Source organism: Rhinoraja longicauda, chromosome 11 (genome assembly GCF_053455715.1).
Source record: "Rhinoraja longicauda isolate Sanriku21f chromosome 11, sRhiLon1.1, whole genome shotgun sequence".
NCBI lineage: Eukaryota > Metazoa > Chordata > Chondrichthyes > Rajiformes > Arhynchobatidae > Rhinoraja > Rhinoraja longicauda.
Genome location: NC_135963.1, coordinates 32,540,684 through 32,556,571, shown reverse-complemented (window position 1 = coordinate 32,556,571; position 15,888 = coordinate 32,540,684). Strand labels below are relative to the sequence as shown.

The window sequence follows — 15,888 nt, the reverse complement described above, 5'->3', positions numbered from 1 at the left end:
GCTTGGATAATTAAAGCCATACTTTTAAACCAGTTAAACTGCTTTATTATAGTTGGAATTTATTGATGTCCCCTTTTGAAACAAGGTTCTGATGACCCCCTCCTTTAACTTACAACAAGTTATGGCCATCCAAATGCTCATGAATAAGTAATAAAAACATGTATCGGTACTCAAGTAGATGCAGTTTTAATTTCACTGTATTAATTTATACCTCCAGATGCAGCAACCATTATTTCCTTTCCTATATTTGAGCTTTGAGAACACAACTTTAAATTACCTCATTGGCAAATACATTGCTAATGCATAATTGTTAGCTGCAGATCCAGAACTTCAGTGGTTATAAGGAGCATATTTATAATCTACTTTGAATTTGTACAAACACATTTGCTGCAGGTGTCAGCAAGTTAATAAACCACGATCCCAGTTAATTACTAAAAAACCATCAGAAGAGTCATATCTTTAAAAAAAAAATGATATGAGGAATCTTCTTCCCTCGTGCCATACACATACACACCTGAGTCTGTTTATAATCAACGCACACAGATCCAATTCAACTGCACAGAGGCAAACAATCCTCCCAAGTCTGACCTGATGTTATTGCTTTTCCTTTTCCTCCTACTGGGAGCTGCTCTCGCATGGAGTTTCATTAATGAGGTGCAGTCCAATTTTTTTAAACTTCTGCTGAGGTTGAGTTGTCAATCAAATCAGAGTCCTGCATCCATCACTGATAAGCTCACGACCACGGCAAAGTTCTCTAAAGGAATAAGCCTTCACAACAGGGTCTGACTCGAACACTCGTGGTATGACTATGATTTGCAGGAATGTGTTTCTGTGCTCTTTTGGGACTCAATAACACATGAGATGCATGTTTGAGACCACACAATGTAATCTACCATATTTCCTCTATTAAAATCAAATACTTCTTTAAAACGCTGACATATTCTGGCTATACCTTAAAGAATTATTTTTATTTGTAGGATTTTTCTAATTAGTACAATTAAAATATTTTCGTCAAGCTGAGATTCAGCACTAATGCACTTTATCTATTAGCCTTTGCTTACCTAAGCTGGCAATAATTTTCAAGCCATATTTATAATTTAGTCATTGAGATATACAGCACGGAAACATGCCCTTTAGACCATCCTGTCCATGCCGACCAAGTTGGCATACTAGTTCCTTTGCCCACATTTGGCCCATAGCCTTCTAAACCCCTCCGACCCACATATCTGTCCAGTCTTTTAATAATATGCTCCTCAATTAAGTGTCCTTCGATGATAACTCTAATCAGTGTATGTGTTTTTGGTGCCCGCACAGTGATGCAAGTCTTCCAGAATTTTGACAAAGAGGCAATGAAGAAGTGATGGGTTATTTCAAAGTCAAGGTGATGAATAAACCGGAGGGAAAAGGATGGTGATATTGGCCATGATACCGCTATTCTTGCCCCTCCAGGTGTTGGTCACGTCTGGAAGCTGCTGTTGAAGGAAGCTCAATGAGCGATCCCTCACATCCTGTTAATCATATCGACACCATCCAGAATGGACCAGTGATAATATTAGCACCAATTGATTCACTTTTTTTGTCATTGAACTCATAAAATGCAATGTCCTGAGCTTATTGAGCATTGCAGCTGAACCCATCCAAGTACTATAGCATTGTAGCCCTCCCTCCTTGGATAATCTATATACTAAAACTCTTGTTTGTTTGTTCAACTACAGCCAAATTGGTACACAATAGCGCAACTATTTATGACGACATATTTATACTTGCATTGTACCTTTACATTTTCCTCTCTAGTCAGTAGAATGAAGCACAAATCCATTCTGGAATAGTGCAAAGAAGGTGGCATTAGTTAAGCAAGCCTGAGGCAGATCTTTGAAACATAATTGATTTGATTCCATTCTCTTAACCATTCCACATACCATTTTGAAAATATTCATCTGGGTCTCTCAAAATAAATTGTTTCCTCCAACCTCTTTGGGTGAGAATTCTGAGTTAGTTCCGTTAAAGGTCTGCAATAGAGCATTCTCAGAATCTCATCTTTCATCGTTCTGATGCTGATATTAAATCCCTGCCCTTTATTTAATACAATTAGAAAATAACATTATTTCCACTAGTTGAAATTCAAACCTGCCTTGGAATTGTAGATCAAACCCTTAGAGGCTGCATAGATTTACCCGAATTGCTCCAGGTTTAATGGATGTTAGTGACAAGGTCAGCCTAGATAATTTGGTCTCAGGTCGTTTTCTGTGGAGGATAGATTTCTTTGGAGGATAGATCTTTTAGATGGGTACAAGATCATGGCATGCTTAGACAGTATAAGTGGAGAGAAATTATTCCCAATAGGCAATGGGCCAAAGGGATAAAGATTTCAAATTTTGGTTGAAAGATTCGAAGAGTCTGTGGGAACAAATTTTGCTTTGCATGCAAGGATGGTGACAGCAGAAATCAGTCCAGAGCTAGATTGACTTTTCACCAGGGAGACAACTAGAACAACTTTGGACAAGAGGAATTGGACAGGCATTTCAAAGAGGATCGTTTAGAGCTGAGGGTGTCGAAATGAGACTATTTATAACAATTGTTACCCAAAAAACATAATAGATGAGAGAAAAAGGCTATTCGGTGTCACTATTCTATCATTTTGGACAACTCTAGCCTCGACTGTAATGAAAAGATGGCATTATTCCTCCTTACCCTGAAAAGTTTCCACACTGTTATTTATAGTTGGTAGATTAACATATTCTTGTCATCTTAGTTCCTGTATCTAATTGAATTCTTAGTTCTTGTATCTAATTGAAATCCTTCGGCAGCCATTGTAGGCTTGCCCAAAATTGTTTTAATAATGGCATAAATAATTATTTGTATAGATTGAGAGCTCTGTCTATCTTTTCAACGAATCCAATATTTTAAAGGTCTGGTATCCCAATTACTTTTTTTTTAATGACAAATCTTCTTACTTTACTGCAAAATGCTGAAAGTATTCAAGAATTGCAAAACATAAAATCAATACGTAAGCTTTATCTGCGTCCTTGGTATAATATCACACTCCAAATGTTTATAAATAATTTCCAAAATACATCAGGATTATCTTCATTGGAGACCTAACAGTGCAACGATGTGGACAATAACAAAACTTGATTGGAACCATGAGAAATGTGCCAGTTATTAGCAGTGAGGGGCCAGATGTAAAGCGCATCTGTCCCTTGGCTCAGCCACACCCCTGGTCCGGGCAGAATGAGAGGCCGGGTGTATGAACGCACCACCCTCAGTAAATGACCCACTTCCATGTTGTAGGCACATAATCTGGAATGTGCTGCTGCCATCACTAGAGCTACTGACAGGACACTATTCCTTGAAGGGCAGGAAGATGAGGGGTGACTCTATAGAGGTGTACAAAATCACGAGAGGAATAGATCGGGTAGACACACACAGTCTCTTACCAAGAATAGGGGAATCGAGAACCAGAGGACATAGGTTTAACGTGAGAAGGGAAAGATTTAATAAAAATATGAGGGGTAGCTTTTTTTTTTAAACACAGGGTGGTGGGTTTATGGAACGAGCTGCCAGAGGAGGTAGTTAAGGCAGCTACTATTGCAAAGCTTAAGAAACATTTAGACAGGTACATGGGTAGGGCAGGTTTAGAGAGATATGGGCCAAACGCAGGCAGGTGGGTGTAGTGTAGATTGGACATGTTGATCGGTATGGGCAAGTTGGGCCGAAGGGCTTGTTTCCACGCTGTATGACCATGATTTTATGACAGGTAAAAACGGATTCCATCCTCCCCCCCCCACAAACTCCCCTCCCCCAATCCACCTGGCAGTGCAATCCAGCCCGCTGGCAGGAATGTCATCCTGCAGAACATTTAACAGCTTCTATTGAGTGGCCAATCAACCTTGTTTGACCATGTTACCCACCAAGTAAATTGTTTAAAACAATTATTAAATATAAATTGAATTTAGAAACAGTTAAAAAAAGCTAATTTTTCAATCTTTAATGAGTTTTAGCCAAGAGGTATTATTACAATTAGTCTTTTTTTTAAAAACTTTCATCAACTGTAAAGTAAATTCTGAACATTGTTAATTATGGAACATGGAATTCCTACCATGCCACAGACAGAAGCTAAAAAGAAAAGCCTAATGTTCATAAAGAGAGAAAGTAGGGTTTATTTTATTTAATTTGCTCGTCATGCGACAACATCCAATCCCAATATTTTAATGATTAAAGAATTGCAAAGGTAATGTTTCAAAACTCAACATTGCACCAAATATAAATGTATGGATTAGAGTAGGTTAAAGTAAGATGAATTTTAACATACAATTGTTGAACTCATTTAGCGCAGATAGATAGCAAGTAGTGAAGCACTTTACAAAATATATTCAAAGTTACATTTACATCATTTTCAGAACGTTATTGAATCAGAAGATAACTAATTCCATTTTATTTGAAGTGAAACCTGCTCAGCAAGATACCTATGTTATAAACTTCAAGATTAATTAGAAGACGTTGCACATTATTCCAGAATGTTTCAGAGATGAAGGAAGCAGCTCCCAACCACCTCCTTGGCAACTTGCCACCGAGATGCCACATGGCCAAAGGCATGTAGGTGCCTTTCTACATAGTTATAGATACCACTTGTGATCAGTATTCACAGCTTGGCTTTGCCAGGCTGAAGTTGTAGATGCTGAAGTTTCATCGCCATGCCCATATTACCAGCAATCTTCAATTTCCCCTGAAAGAATGCCTAGATAGAAAACATACAGTTAATCAAAACATTCTGCATTGTAATATAAATTAAAGCACTACAATTAAACATCACACAATCCATGCATCTCCAATTTGGAATAGATTCAACATCAAATAATTCCAATAATAAACCTTTCCTATCCATGTACTTGTCCAAATGTATTTTTAATTTTGGTATTGTAAGAAAATAACTGCAGATGCTGGTACAAATCGAAGGTATTTATTTCACAAAATGCTGGAGTAACTCAGCAGGTCAGGCAGCATCTCAGGAGAGAAGGAATGGGTGACGTTTCGGGTCGAGACCCGTAATTTTGGTATGGTTCCTGCCTGAACAACTACCTCCTCTGGCAGCTTGTTCCACATACCGCCAACCTCTGTGTGAAAAACATTGCCTCTCAGGTTCCTATTAAACCATTTCCCTCCCACCTTAAAACTATGTCCTCTGGTTCTTGATTCTACTCTGGGTAAAATACAGTGCATTCACCCTAGTTATTCCCCTCATGATTTTACACATCTTATTAAAATCAGATTTGCAAATGCATTTGCATTTTTTCATCTTCACCAACAATTCTTAATTTTATTGAACAAGATACATTTTACATCCTCAAAAAATGTACAATTATGGAAAAGTACAACAAATTTTAAATAGTTATAAACACTACAATCACTGAAGCATTTAAAAGTTGACAAAATGAAATACATTGAGCCAATGCTCACTGTGACCATAAATGTAGGTAGTAGTTGATGCAAGATGATTTTGCCCCAGTCAAAATTGTATTAAAACCTGGTGAAAACTAAGGAAGATTAAAGTATTGGGGAGGGGCAGTGTGAGAAAGGGAGACAAAAAGAATACAATGAGTATAGTTCCAATGTGCTATTATTTATGATTCTTTTTAAATTTTGTCTTTTAGTTCTCTTGATTGGCGAAGGCCAGATTCTTCACCACCCGATATACCATGGAACTATATACTTGTACTCCTAGATCCCTCTGCTCCACAACACTCCCCAGTGCCTTACCTTCCAATATGAAGGCCCTGCCCTGGGTTGACTTCCAAAAATGCAATAATAATAATAATGCATTACATTTATATAGCGCTTTTCATACACTCAAAGACTCAAAGAATTGCACTCCAAATTGTGCATATTAGATTCCAGCAGGTTTCAATAGCACTATTTCATACTTTCTCACATTCCTGTTAATAAACCCATCCCAAGTACCTATCCACACCCAGAATGCATCTGCCTTACCCATCAGGCCTCTGATTACATTAAAAATATGTAATTAAAATACACATTGATATTTGTCAGAAACAAATTTCTTCAAACTTTTACGGATGTTACTACATAACTCTCATCTAGTTTACCAGAGTAACAATATTAATTTGAAATAACCTCTAAGGCAGTATATAAATGCAAGCCTTGCTCTTTAAGTCTCGGCAGATTTCAATTCACAAGTACATGGATAAATCAAGGATATCGCAGTCAGACACAATGAGCAAATTCTCAGAGGGAAATTTGCAAAGAGCGGTGGAAGGATGGGATGTGACTTAGATGAGATCACACGACAGGGTGCTTTTATAGAGGAAGAGTTGAGTTACTTTTTCCAGTTTACTTTCAGACAGGAGAGTAAAATATCCTACAGTTTCAAGACTTTGCAAGTGGGCTACACCAGTTCTCAAGCGAAAAACGCCAATAAGTGTGAATTTTATGGAATTTATTTTTCCGGTAAGTATCATGTACAGTATATGCGGGGAGTTGATGCAATGTCTGCATTTTGCTCCCATCATTCATTTTACTCCATTATTTATTTTGTTACAACAGGTGTTAAAGGCAACCCACTGGAATGAAGGAAAGAGGCAATGAGCCAAAGAGTGTGCTATTGGAAAAGCAAGCATGAAACTTGATGAATTCAACCTTCTGTTTAATATTACATCTTTGTACAGAAAATACTCACAGTCTGAGGATTCATCTTGCCAGTCATCAAAGCTAACAAATCATTATCCGACATGGTTATGGTGCAGTCGGCTTTCTTCTCTATAAAAAGACAAACAGTAGTTAAAATAATCTACATACAGTTCCATCAAACTATAAGATTCTTTGAACCCTTTCATCATATATTAAGGTTCAGTACCGTCCCTACACCATCAAAACCCACTGCTCATATTATTCATACATCAGCATCCACTGTCATCTGGCCCACATTAAAAATTCCTTCTACCATAAACCAATGGTATAATATAAAAGACACATTATTCAATGGTAAAGGCTTCTCCAAAACCCCACACTAATCACTGTGCGCTCTCAGGAAGTGCGCTAATTATTGACAGTGTGGGGACAGTTTTCAGCAGCAGGACCCTAACCTGCATCTTCATAACTACCCTGGGAACCTGCTGGCAACAGACACCTCGTTTCATTACTCTAAAGTGACAAATCTGCAAGAGTTAATTGTGCTACTCCTTAATCCTTTTTCATCTTTCAAGAAACAAAATGAGCAGTGGCTGGCGGTTCCTACAGGAATGCTGCGTTCAGCCACCCATGGACAACTACACCCTGGGCACAGGCAGCCACCGTGACTCCAAGATGAGCTGAGTGGTGGTCATCTTCACCAGGCTCTGTCAGTGCATGTGGAATCCAGAGTGGAGCATGTAGTCTGAGACATTCACCCCTGTGATTCTGCACCAGACACAAATGGCAAAGGATCAGAGCCCCCATTGATTTCACTGGGAATTCCCGATCTGAATGTTTGGAAGTGTCCATTAAAAAAAAAAGATTTATTACACTCTATTTTCTAATTGTCTATTAATGATGTAATATATTTTCAAATCTAATTTTTTCAAATATAAAGTAAAAAACATTTAAAGCAATTTTAATAGTTTTTAAATGTTTCCGACCCAGGGTAGGCTTGCCTAACATTAGATGTGGCCTGTTCCATCCATTCCTGTTGGATCACATAACCACCTTGGCAATGGAAGGGGAACAAGATGGGACTTCCATTAAAAAATAGGAGCAGTAGGATATTTGGCTCTTCTAGCCCACTGCATTGTATCACATCCAACTCAACTTCACTTTTCATTATCCATGGATTCTTTTAGCTGCCAAAAATCTTGTTCTATGTTTAAAAAGTAATAATCTGCTTCCTATTGTTTGGCTGCTAATGACTGATCTTTTTGAATTAGGTACAAAATGTGCATCTATGGAAAGATAACACCGTCTCAGAGTAAAATAATTTGAAACACAGGAGAATGCTGCATACTCTGAAAAGAGCAAACTCTGAAAAGAGCAAATCAAACTCAATGTCAAATCAATTTGTAAAAATTAAAAAAAGAAACTCTGTTGTTAAATTGTTCCAAATTCCTTAATCGACATTGCTGACAAAATAACAGCAAAGCCTCCATCGCTCTCCATCGGCCTGCATAAATACCACAGGAATTTCAGGTGAATGTAGGATTAAACAGAGTATGAAAGGATTCTGACAATGGCAACTCAACATGGAACTTTTAAATACATCTAATTATATGAAGTCCATGAGTACGAGCTAAAAATTCAAAATAATTCAGCATTTCTTGGCTTTATGAAGAAAGTGTTCTTTCCCTTTTGTCTCTGAATTTAATCTTTTGTTCTCTCCCACATTCTCTTTCTGTACTCGTTGATGTTCAATTTATTTCCAGCACAGCTATTTATTTAGATCTTATGGAGTCCTTTTGTCGTTCTTTTTCAATTTGATTGACTAAGAGATTAATGGTTGCTCGTTTCCATCTCCAAGGTGCCAAATGCCACGAAGGAAGTGCTTCCTTCTCACTCTCCCTGCAACGTGTCGTGCAAATTAAATAGGAAAAGCCAGGTCCAAAAGCAACTCTGTTGACCAGTTACTAGAATCTTTCAGCCATTAAATGCCTGCACTGAAATCCCTAAAACTTTCCTTCTACTTTATCTCTCCTAAAACTTCAAAAAGTTGGCCTGCTGCCAATTACAGAAAATTGAGCACAACTCTCTAATGTTAAGCACATTACATTTATCTCATTAACTTATGGGAATGAGACTAACAGAATGAATGTTATTATGGTAGTTCTACATAACCTACATAACCTGAGGCAATAATAAACAAATAATACCAATGGACCACATTAAGCCAATCGTAATAGAATATGAAACATGCTGCAGGGCATTGGTAGGTTGCCAGAACGTTGGCGCTTTCCTCTAGTATCAATATTGATGAGCAACAACATTTGTATTTGTCAGAGAAGAATATTCATGGTACCAGAATTGAAGTCCACAGATCCTTTTCCATTCTTGACATCTACCACCCATTGACCTTCTCTGCCATCTGGACCATCTTTAACTTTAAAAGCAAATATTCCTCCAATTTTCTTCACAAACTGCTCTCCTTCCTAGGGGAAAGTAAATTCAGTTATAACAAATTCAAATAAAGGTTATTCACAGACACCATATTCTAAGCGGTAATGTATCGAGGACTGGACTCATAGTCTCAGAATGAAAGGATGGTCTTTTAGGAAGGAGATGAGGAGGAATTTCTTTAGTCAGAGGGTGGTAAACCTGTGGATTTATTTGCCACAGAAGACTGTGGAGGCCAAGCCAGTGAATATATTTAAGGTAGAGGAAGATAGATTCTTGATTAGTACAGGTGTCCAGAGGTGTAGGGGAGAAGGCAGGAAATTGGGGTTAGGAGGGAGAGATAGATCAGTCATGATTGAATGGCGGAGTAGACTTGATGGGCTGAATGGCCTAATTCTACTCCCATCACTTATGATCATGTCAGATTGAAATATGTTGGACATATTTGCCGTGTCTCTTCATAATATCTACCTAGATTCTTCTATTGCATTAAACACTTCTTTCAAGGAATTGGGGCATAGAACATCAGAATAGTTTGTAGAGCCTCTCCACCACAGTGACCTGGGTTCGATGCTGTGTGGAGTTTGCATACTCTCCATGTGACTGTGGTTGTTTTCTCCAGTTTCTTCCCACAGCTCAAAGTTACGCAGGTCAGTATGTTAACTTCCACTGTTAATTTCTCTATTTATGCAGATGCAGCATCTGTCAATTGGCAGGAATGTGGTGAGAATAAAGTGGGATTTGCGTAGGAATAATGTAATGGTTGCACAATGGTCAGCATGGGGTCAGTGGGCCGAAGGACCTATGGCTCTACCACTCTATAAAGGTCATTAGCTAACAGCCATTTTTTCACCTTTAGCCTTAACCTTCTCCTCAACCTTCTCCTCCCACTGCATCTGACATCTATGAGAGGAAGAAACTATCTAAAAGGTAAACAGACTAGAAGCTGGTACTCTGCTTAATGCAGAAAGACCCAAGTGCAAAAACAAACTATTCTGTCAACATCTTGTATGCAAGCATGAAACTACAAAATTGTGCCTTCTGTATAAAGCTAAAGGAAAGTCCGCAAAAATGCAACAGAAGATTTTCCAACTGAAGCATGCTCATAAATTACAAACAAATGTTTACTGCCAAGGGGCTTAGATGAAAGAAAATGGTAAATTATTACAATGTGGCAAATACCTAAATTCAAAGCACCATTTAACAAGGTACCTAAGCTGACATTCTCAGGAGAGGTACTCAGGCAGCAGCACACTGCTTAGTTTATACTGGTCCACAACCAACTAATCTGCTCACACTAAAGAAATAAAAAGAACCAGAACTTTAGGCAGGCTGTTTAAACATCTGGTTTGAAATGGCGATAAATGTGAATTTATAGTTCCATTCAGTAGTTACCATGGTGTCTCGTTTCCCTGTGTAAATACTGTGAAGCAATTTACTACAACACTAAGTTCGTAGTTAAAAATGAACAAGTTATGTACACTCAAGTTTCAAATATATCACCAAAACCAGTTTAATAATATAATAATCTCATGCTAGGTGGAAGTACAGTGATCCTATATTAAGCGTAATAGTTCAAGAACTTGGACAAATATAAAATGTGGGAGATGTGTAAAGTTGTAAAGGTTCTAGTTTTCTAACAAAAGGGCACAAAATTAACAAATAGTGATAACAGACATAACTGACTTATGAGAATTAAATGTTACTGATGATAATTAAAAGCTACCACAATATATTTTCCATAATGATCTCAGTAATTCTCAAATAGAGTAGTTAAAGCTTGCATGATTGTAGTATTAATATCTCAGAAGAAAAAGAAAAATATAAAGCCCCTCGCAGACATGGCCAATCCCCTACAATGAAGTAACTTCTGATTTGTAAAGGTCTGTAACAGTAGGCAGCAAGAACATTTTTATAAGGTAATGCAATTGGCAGGAAAGGAACTTCTAAAAGCACACACTGGATGTAGAGCCAGTGAAGAGAGTTGAAGCAGAATACATAATTTAAAAAATACAGTGGGTAAGCCATCACTATTACTAAACACGCATTATGTTTGTATATTGTGGAAATCTGATGTAGAAAAAGATATAAACAAGCAAATGCACCAGAATCACCCATTGAACATACATAATATAAAACATTGGAGAAACGTAATTCACCTGTTAGTCTCTCTGCTTTATAGAAACAGTCGTATAAATAGTCCAGATGGTGATCAAACGAAACAGCAAAAATGCCATCATGATCTGCACATTAACATTGTTAACAACAGTTTCCTTTACTGCCCTGGTCTTGTGTCTGGAGATGGTTTAATTACTCTTGGACGAGGATGTCACCGAGTTCCAAAATTCCCTCCTTCTTGCCCTGGAAAGCCCTCCTCTTAGAATAAATGTGAGAACCACACCAAAAACATTGCTCCTTGCCTTGGCATCCCTGTTTCTCATTAACCCTTTGTACAGTTTTAAGTTAGCGTGCAACGTCAAAGTTGATGCTTACGTTGAGTTGTAGCTTTCTAATTTATAACACACTGCTGTGCACACTTCATTAAATTAATTTGAGTCTATTAAGGTACTTTTGCAGGCTGGTGTCGCAACTACTGCAGCTTGCAAATAGCATTAGAGGTCAACAATCCATTAAAATTGGAAAATTAAGATAAGTATACATTAAGTTGCAGAGTAATGTCTCTTCCCAACTAATTCTATTCTATCCACTCTTCCAACTCTCTGCAACTTAAAACATGCTTTTATTTTTTTTCAGGTCCGAAGTCTCCTATAATGTTGACGGTTTCCTGCCCCAATAGGCAATAGGTGCAGGAGTACGCCATTCGGCCCATCGCGCCAGCACCGCCATTCACTGTGATCATGGCTGATCATCCACAATCAGTACCCGGTTCCAGCTAGCCACTTAATGCAGCTTAAGGTACTGGAGCAGAACAGTACGGTTATTCTGAGGTATAAGTGGTCAATCCACAAAGTATAACGAAAAGGAAATCCCAAGTTATCAACCATACTGTCACTGGTGTTCATACAATCACGGGTGTCAGTTTCCTGTGTAACTTTTAAAGAAATAACAATTGAATACAAACTGACATTTTAACTGATTTATGTGCAGGTTAACAATTCACAGAATTGTAAACACACAAGTAGCTCGGTATGGCATTCTGCCATGACAGGAGTAGAATTTGACTCTGGTCTACTTGGAGTGTCAGACAATGTAGGCTCAGCTGCCAATCACCAGCTTCCTCATTGCTGGTGCTGCCTTAGTCAGTGAGAGGGGCCCCAGAAACTGATACTCCCAGCTGCATCTCCCACATTTACATTCCTTTTATACGAGCACAAACAGCAGGTTTTGGCAGGCTTCTAAACAAGGATGACATGAGTTTGTCCTCACTGTACTCTCTCTCCTTAGAGCAAAAAAGCCAGCTGATGTTTATTCTATTCCTATTTTCCTAATGCAGGAGAATATCAGCAAATTGCTCTGTTCAATTAGAATTCAAAACCTGAATTTCTCAAGAAGCAAAGAGGACAAAAATACAGGTGAACAGGTGTGCTTGCCTGACACGAGGAAACCTATCTTACACTCTGAAAATGTATATATCGGTGCAATTTTCTTAAAAGACCACTTCAGGATGTGAACATCACTGAGGTCCAGTGTTTACTGCTCATCCCTAACTGCCCTAGGAGAGAGTGATAAGCCACCGTCTTGAACCATCTCAATCCTTTTAATGGAGGTATTATCACAGTACCATTGGGAAATGAGCTCAAAGATAGACAAAACATCAATGAAGACCCGAGTCAGACGTGTGATTTGGAGCGTACCTCACTAGTGTCAAAGTGAGCCTTTCAAAGCAAAAAAGTCCTGGGATTAATCCAGTTTCTCCTAAATTTGATGAGGTTAGTTCACATGCTGATAGAGGAAATACCACTGAATTTTATGCTCGGAATGTCATTGGCACTGCATGTATAAAGCAAGTAATGATATAACAAGATTTAACCAGCTGGACAATTCCCCTCACCGTAGTCCTTTTAGCTGTGAAATTACAAGGCTTTTCTATGCTCAAAAGGGTGACAGAGGTTTGTGACTATTCTTCCCAAACTGAAGTAAATATGAAAATGATATGACTTTGTTAATCAAAGGTAATCAGGAATAAAGGTGAAAAGGCAGGTATAATGTATTGGGTCACACATAAGTGAGGATTCAGGAAACTAAATAGCCAAATCAATTCTTGTGTTTATATGTTTAAGTCAGGTGTTCCCAACCTTTTTCATCCCGTTTACCCCTTTGCAACTTTTCAAAAGTAAATTTACCCCCACCCTGTTTTGTTCAGTAATTTGAGTTTACACTTCTACCATAATAAAGCAACCGACAAAGGGGAAATTTTAAAATACTGTTTTTAACATTATTATTTTAAGTTCAAATAACAATAATATAGCACATAACAATGTTATTTCACTTATTTATGAACAACTAATGATGAACAGATACCCGTATACCAGAACCACACACAGTCAGTCTATATATGCAGATCCAGAATCAACAAATTTACCCTCTGGGGGTAAATTTACCCAAGTTGGGGATCCTTGGTTTAAGGTGTAGGTATTAAGATATTTTTATGCTGCTCTTCAATCTCTCTGGGAATAAATGTGGTTAAATTCACAACATAAAAAACATTAAATCCTGGTGAAATATAAATTAATCCATGTACCCATCCAACTGTTGTGCAGTAAGATTTAACTTGGCAGCTATAAAGCTTCATTCATATTTCCTACAAATAGTAAGATAAAAATAAAATATAAGAATGAAGTGCATTATTATTTATTACAAGGCTCTTATTTTTATTTAACATCATTTTTTTCTCTCCATGACAAAGATGGCTATTTCCAACCCAAACTGTTAGACATATGGTTGAAACATGCATGTGAGGTCAACTTGTGTTAATTGCTCTTTTACATACATTTTCAAGTAAGCTGTTTCACATCATTTTTGTAATGCTTTAAACCAATTCCAAAACATTACCATTCAAATACAGGCAGGAGCCAGGGAAAACATCCACGTCTCAGATGTGGAATATCAGTAAAAGGCTGCAAACAATTCAAATTAAAAACAACTGTCTCATTGTACATCTATGCTAAATACATTTACTTTCTTCCTGTCAACATATTTGGGTTTTCTGTATTGTTACCCAACTTAAAAGCATGGTCATGTATTTGTTGATTTTCATGACTTAGAGAATGGGAAAGGAAATAGCTGGTGCGCTAGAACAGCTGGTGAACTGGAAGTCTATACACTGATCGGAAACCAGGGCATAGATCTCCCTTGTATTTACATAAACACCATCTTGACCATCAAGCTGAATGCAAAGTTTTGTTTGTTTGGATAATACTAGTAGAGCTGGCCAGCAGATATAAATCTCCTCTGCACCCTTTCCAAAACCTCCACATCCGTATTGGGGTGATCAGATCACCACACGATATTCCAAATGCAGTCCCACCAAAGTCCTATAAAGCTCCATCATTGTTCCTGACTCTTATACTCAATGTCTTGAGCAATGAAGCCAAGCATACCGTATGCCCTCTTCACCACTATCTATTTGCATTGCCACTTTTAAGGAGTTCGACCCTAAGATCCCTCTGTACATCAATGCTGTTAAGAATTTTGTCATTAACTGTATACATTCCCCTTACATTCGACCTCCCAGTGCCACACATCTTGGATTAAACTCCATCTGCCTTCACTGTAGATCTATATCCCACTCTACACTTTGACATCCTCACAGTCCGCGGCTCCAGGAATCTTTGTATCATCTGTGAACTTATTAATAAACCCATCTACATTAGCATCCGTCACCTGTATATGTCAGAAAACAGCAGAGGTCCCAGCACAGATGCCCATGGATCTCTATGATCACAGACCTCTAACCAATATTGTCCTTCCACCACCACCTGTCAGTAAGCTAGTGATTGATTTCTTGGATTACATAAAGGTGATGGTTGATAAAAGTGGTGGCAGATGTATACAAGAATTTTCAAAACGTGTTTTATAAAATGAGTGGGAAAGGAACAAGTTGGAGTGGAGGGAGGACCCAGCAATAGCTTTTTGGATTTAAATTGTTCACCTGGAATGAAGTTACCCAGAGAGACCAAAGAAGTTGGAAATGTTCTTCTTACACCAGGGACAGCTAAAGTAAATCCATTTGTGTAGTTCAAATTATTGAAAGGTTTGACTGCAGTGGACAGGGGAATAGCTATTTCTAATGACTAAAATATCAATAGACAGAACAAAGGAGATCATTTGCAGAAGAACTTTAAAAGATACTGGGAGAAATATAGTTGCACAGAAAATCAATATGATCTGAAATATGTCGCTTTAAAGCAGATTTAATAATAACTTTCAAAAAGGAGGCGATTATAAATTTGAAAAAGGAAAACATCAAAAAATACTGGAATGTAGGCCAAAACTGGTAGAGTTGGATAAATGGCAATTTCAAAGATCCAGCATAGATAAGACAGGATGATTGAAACAAAAGCAGAAAATGCTTGAAACACTGAGCAGGTCAGACAGCATCAATGCAGAGAAACAGGATTAACATTATCGGTCAATTTGCCAGATAGGTCATCGTCTGAAATATTAACTCTTCCTTTTTGAACATTTGCTGAACATTTCTAGCGTTTAGGTTTTATTTCAGATTTCCAGCATACGGAGATTTTTTTTAATTTCCAGGATGGAATGTCTGGCCTTCAGTGCTGCCTGATTCTGTGTTCCTACTGTGTTCACTACCAGCACACTCTTGGTGACCTG

The 15,888-nt window shown here is 37.9% G+C and overlaps 1 protein-coding gene across 1 annotated transcript in view; it reads right to left on the bottom strand.

Moving 5' to 3' along the window:
- Positions 1–3,973: 3,973 nt before the first annotated feature.
- scp2a (sterol carrier protein 2a) overlaps positions 3,974–15,888 on the bottom strand; it is a 63,900-nt gene continuing 51,985 nt past the window's right edge. The window contains exons 14-16 of the mRNA XM_078407346.1: positions 8,999–9,128; positions 6,695–6,774; positions 3,974–4,738 (exon numbers count right to left, since the gene is read on the bottom strand). Coding sequence (XP_078263472.1) covers positions 4,643–4,738; positions 6,695–6,774; positions 8,999–9,128 — 306 coding nt within the window. The 3' untranslated portion in view covers positions 3,974–4,642. The remainder of the gene's footprint in view (positions 4,739–6,694; positions 6,775–8,998; positions 9,129–15,888) is intronic.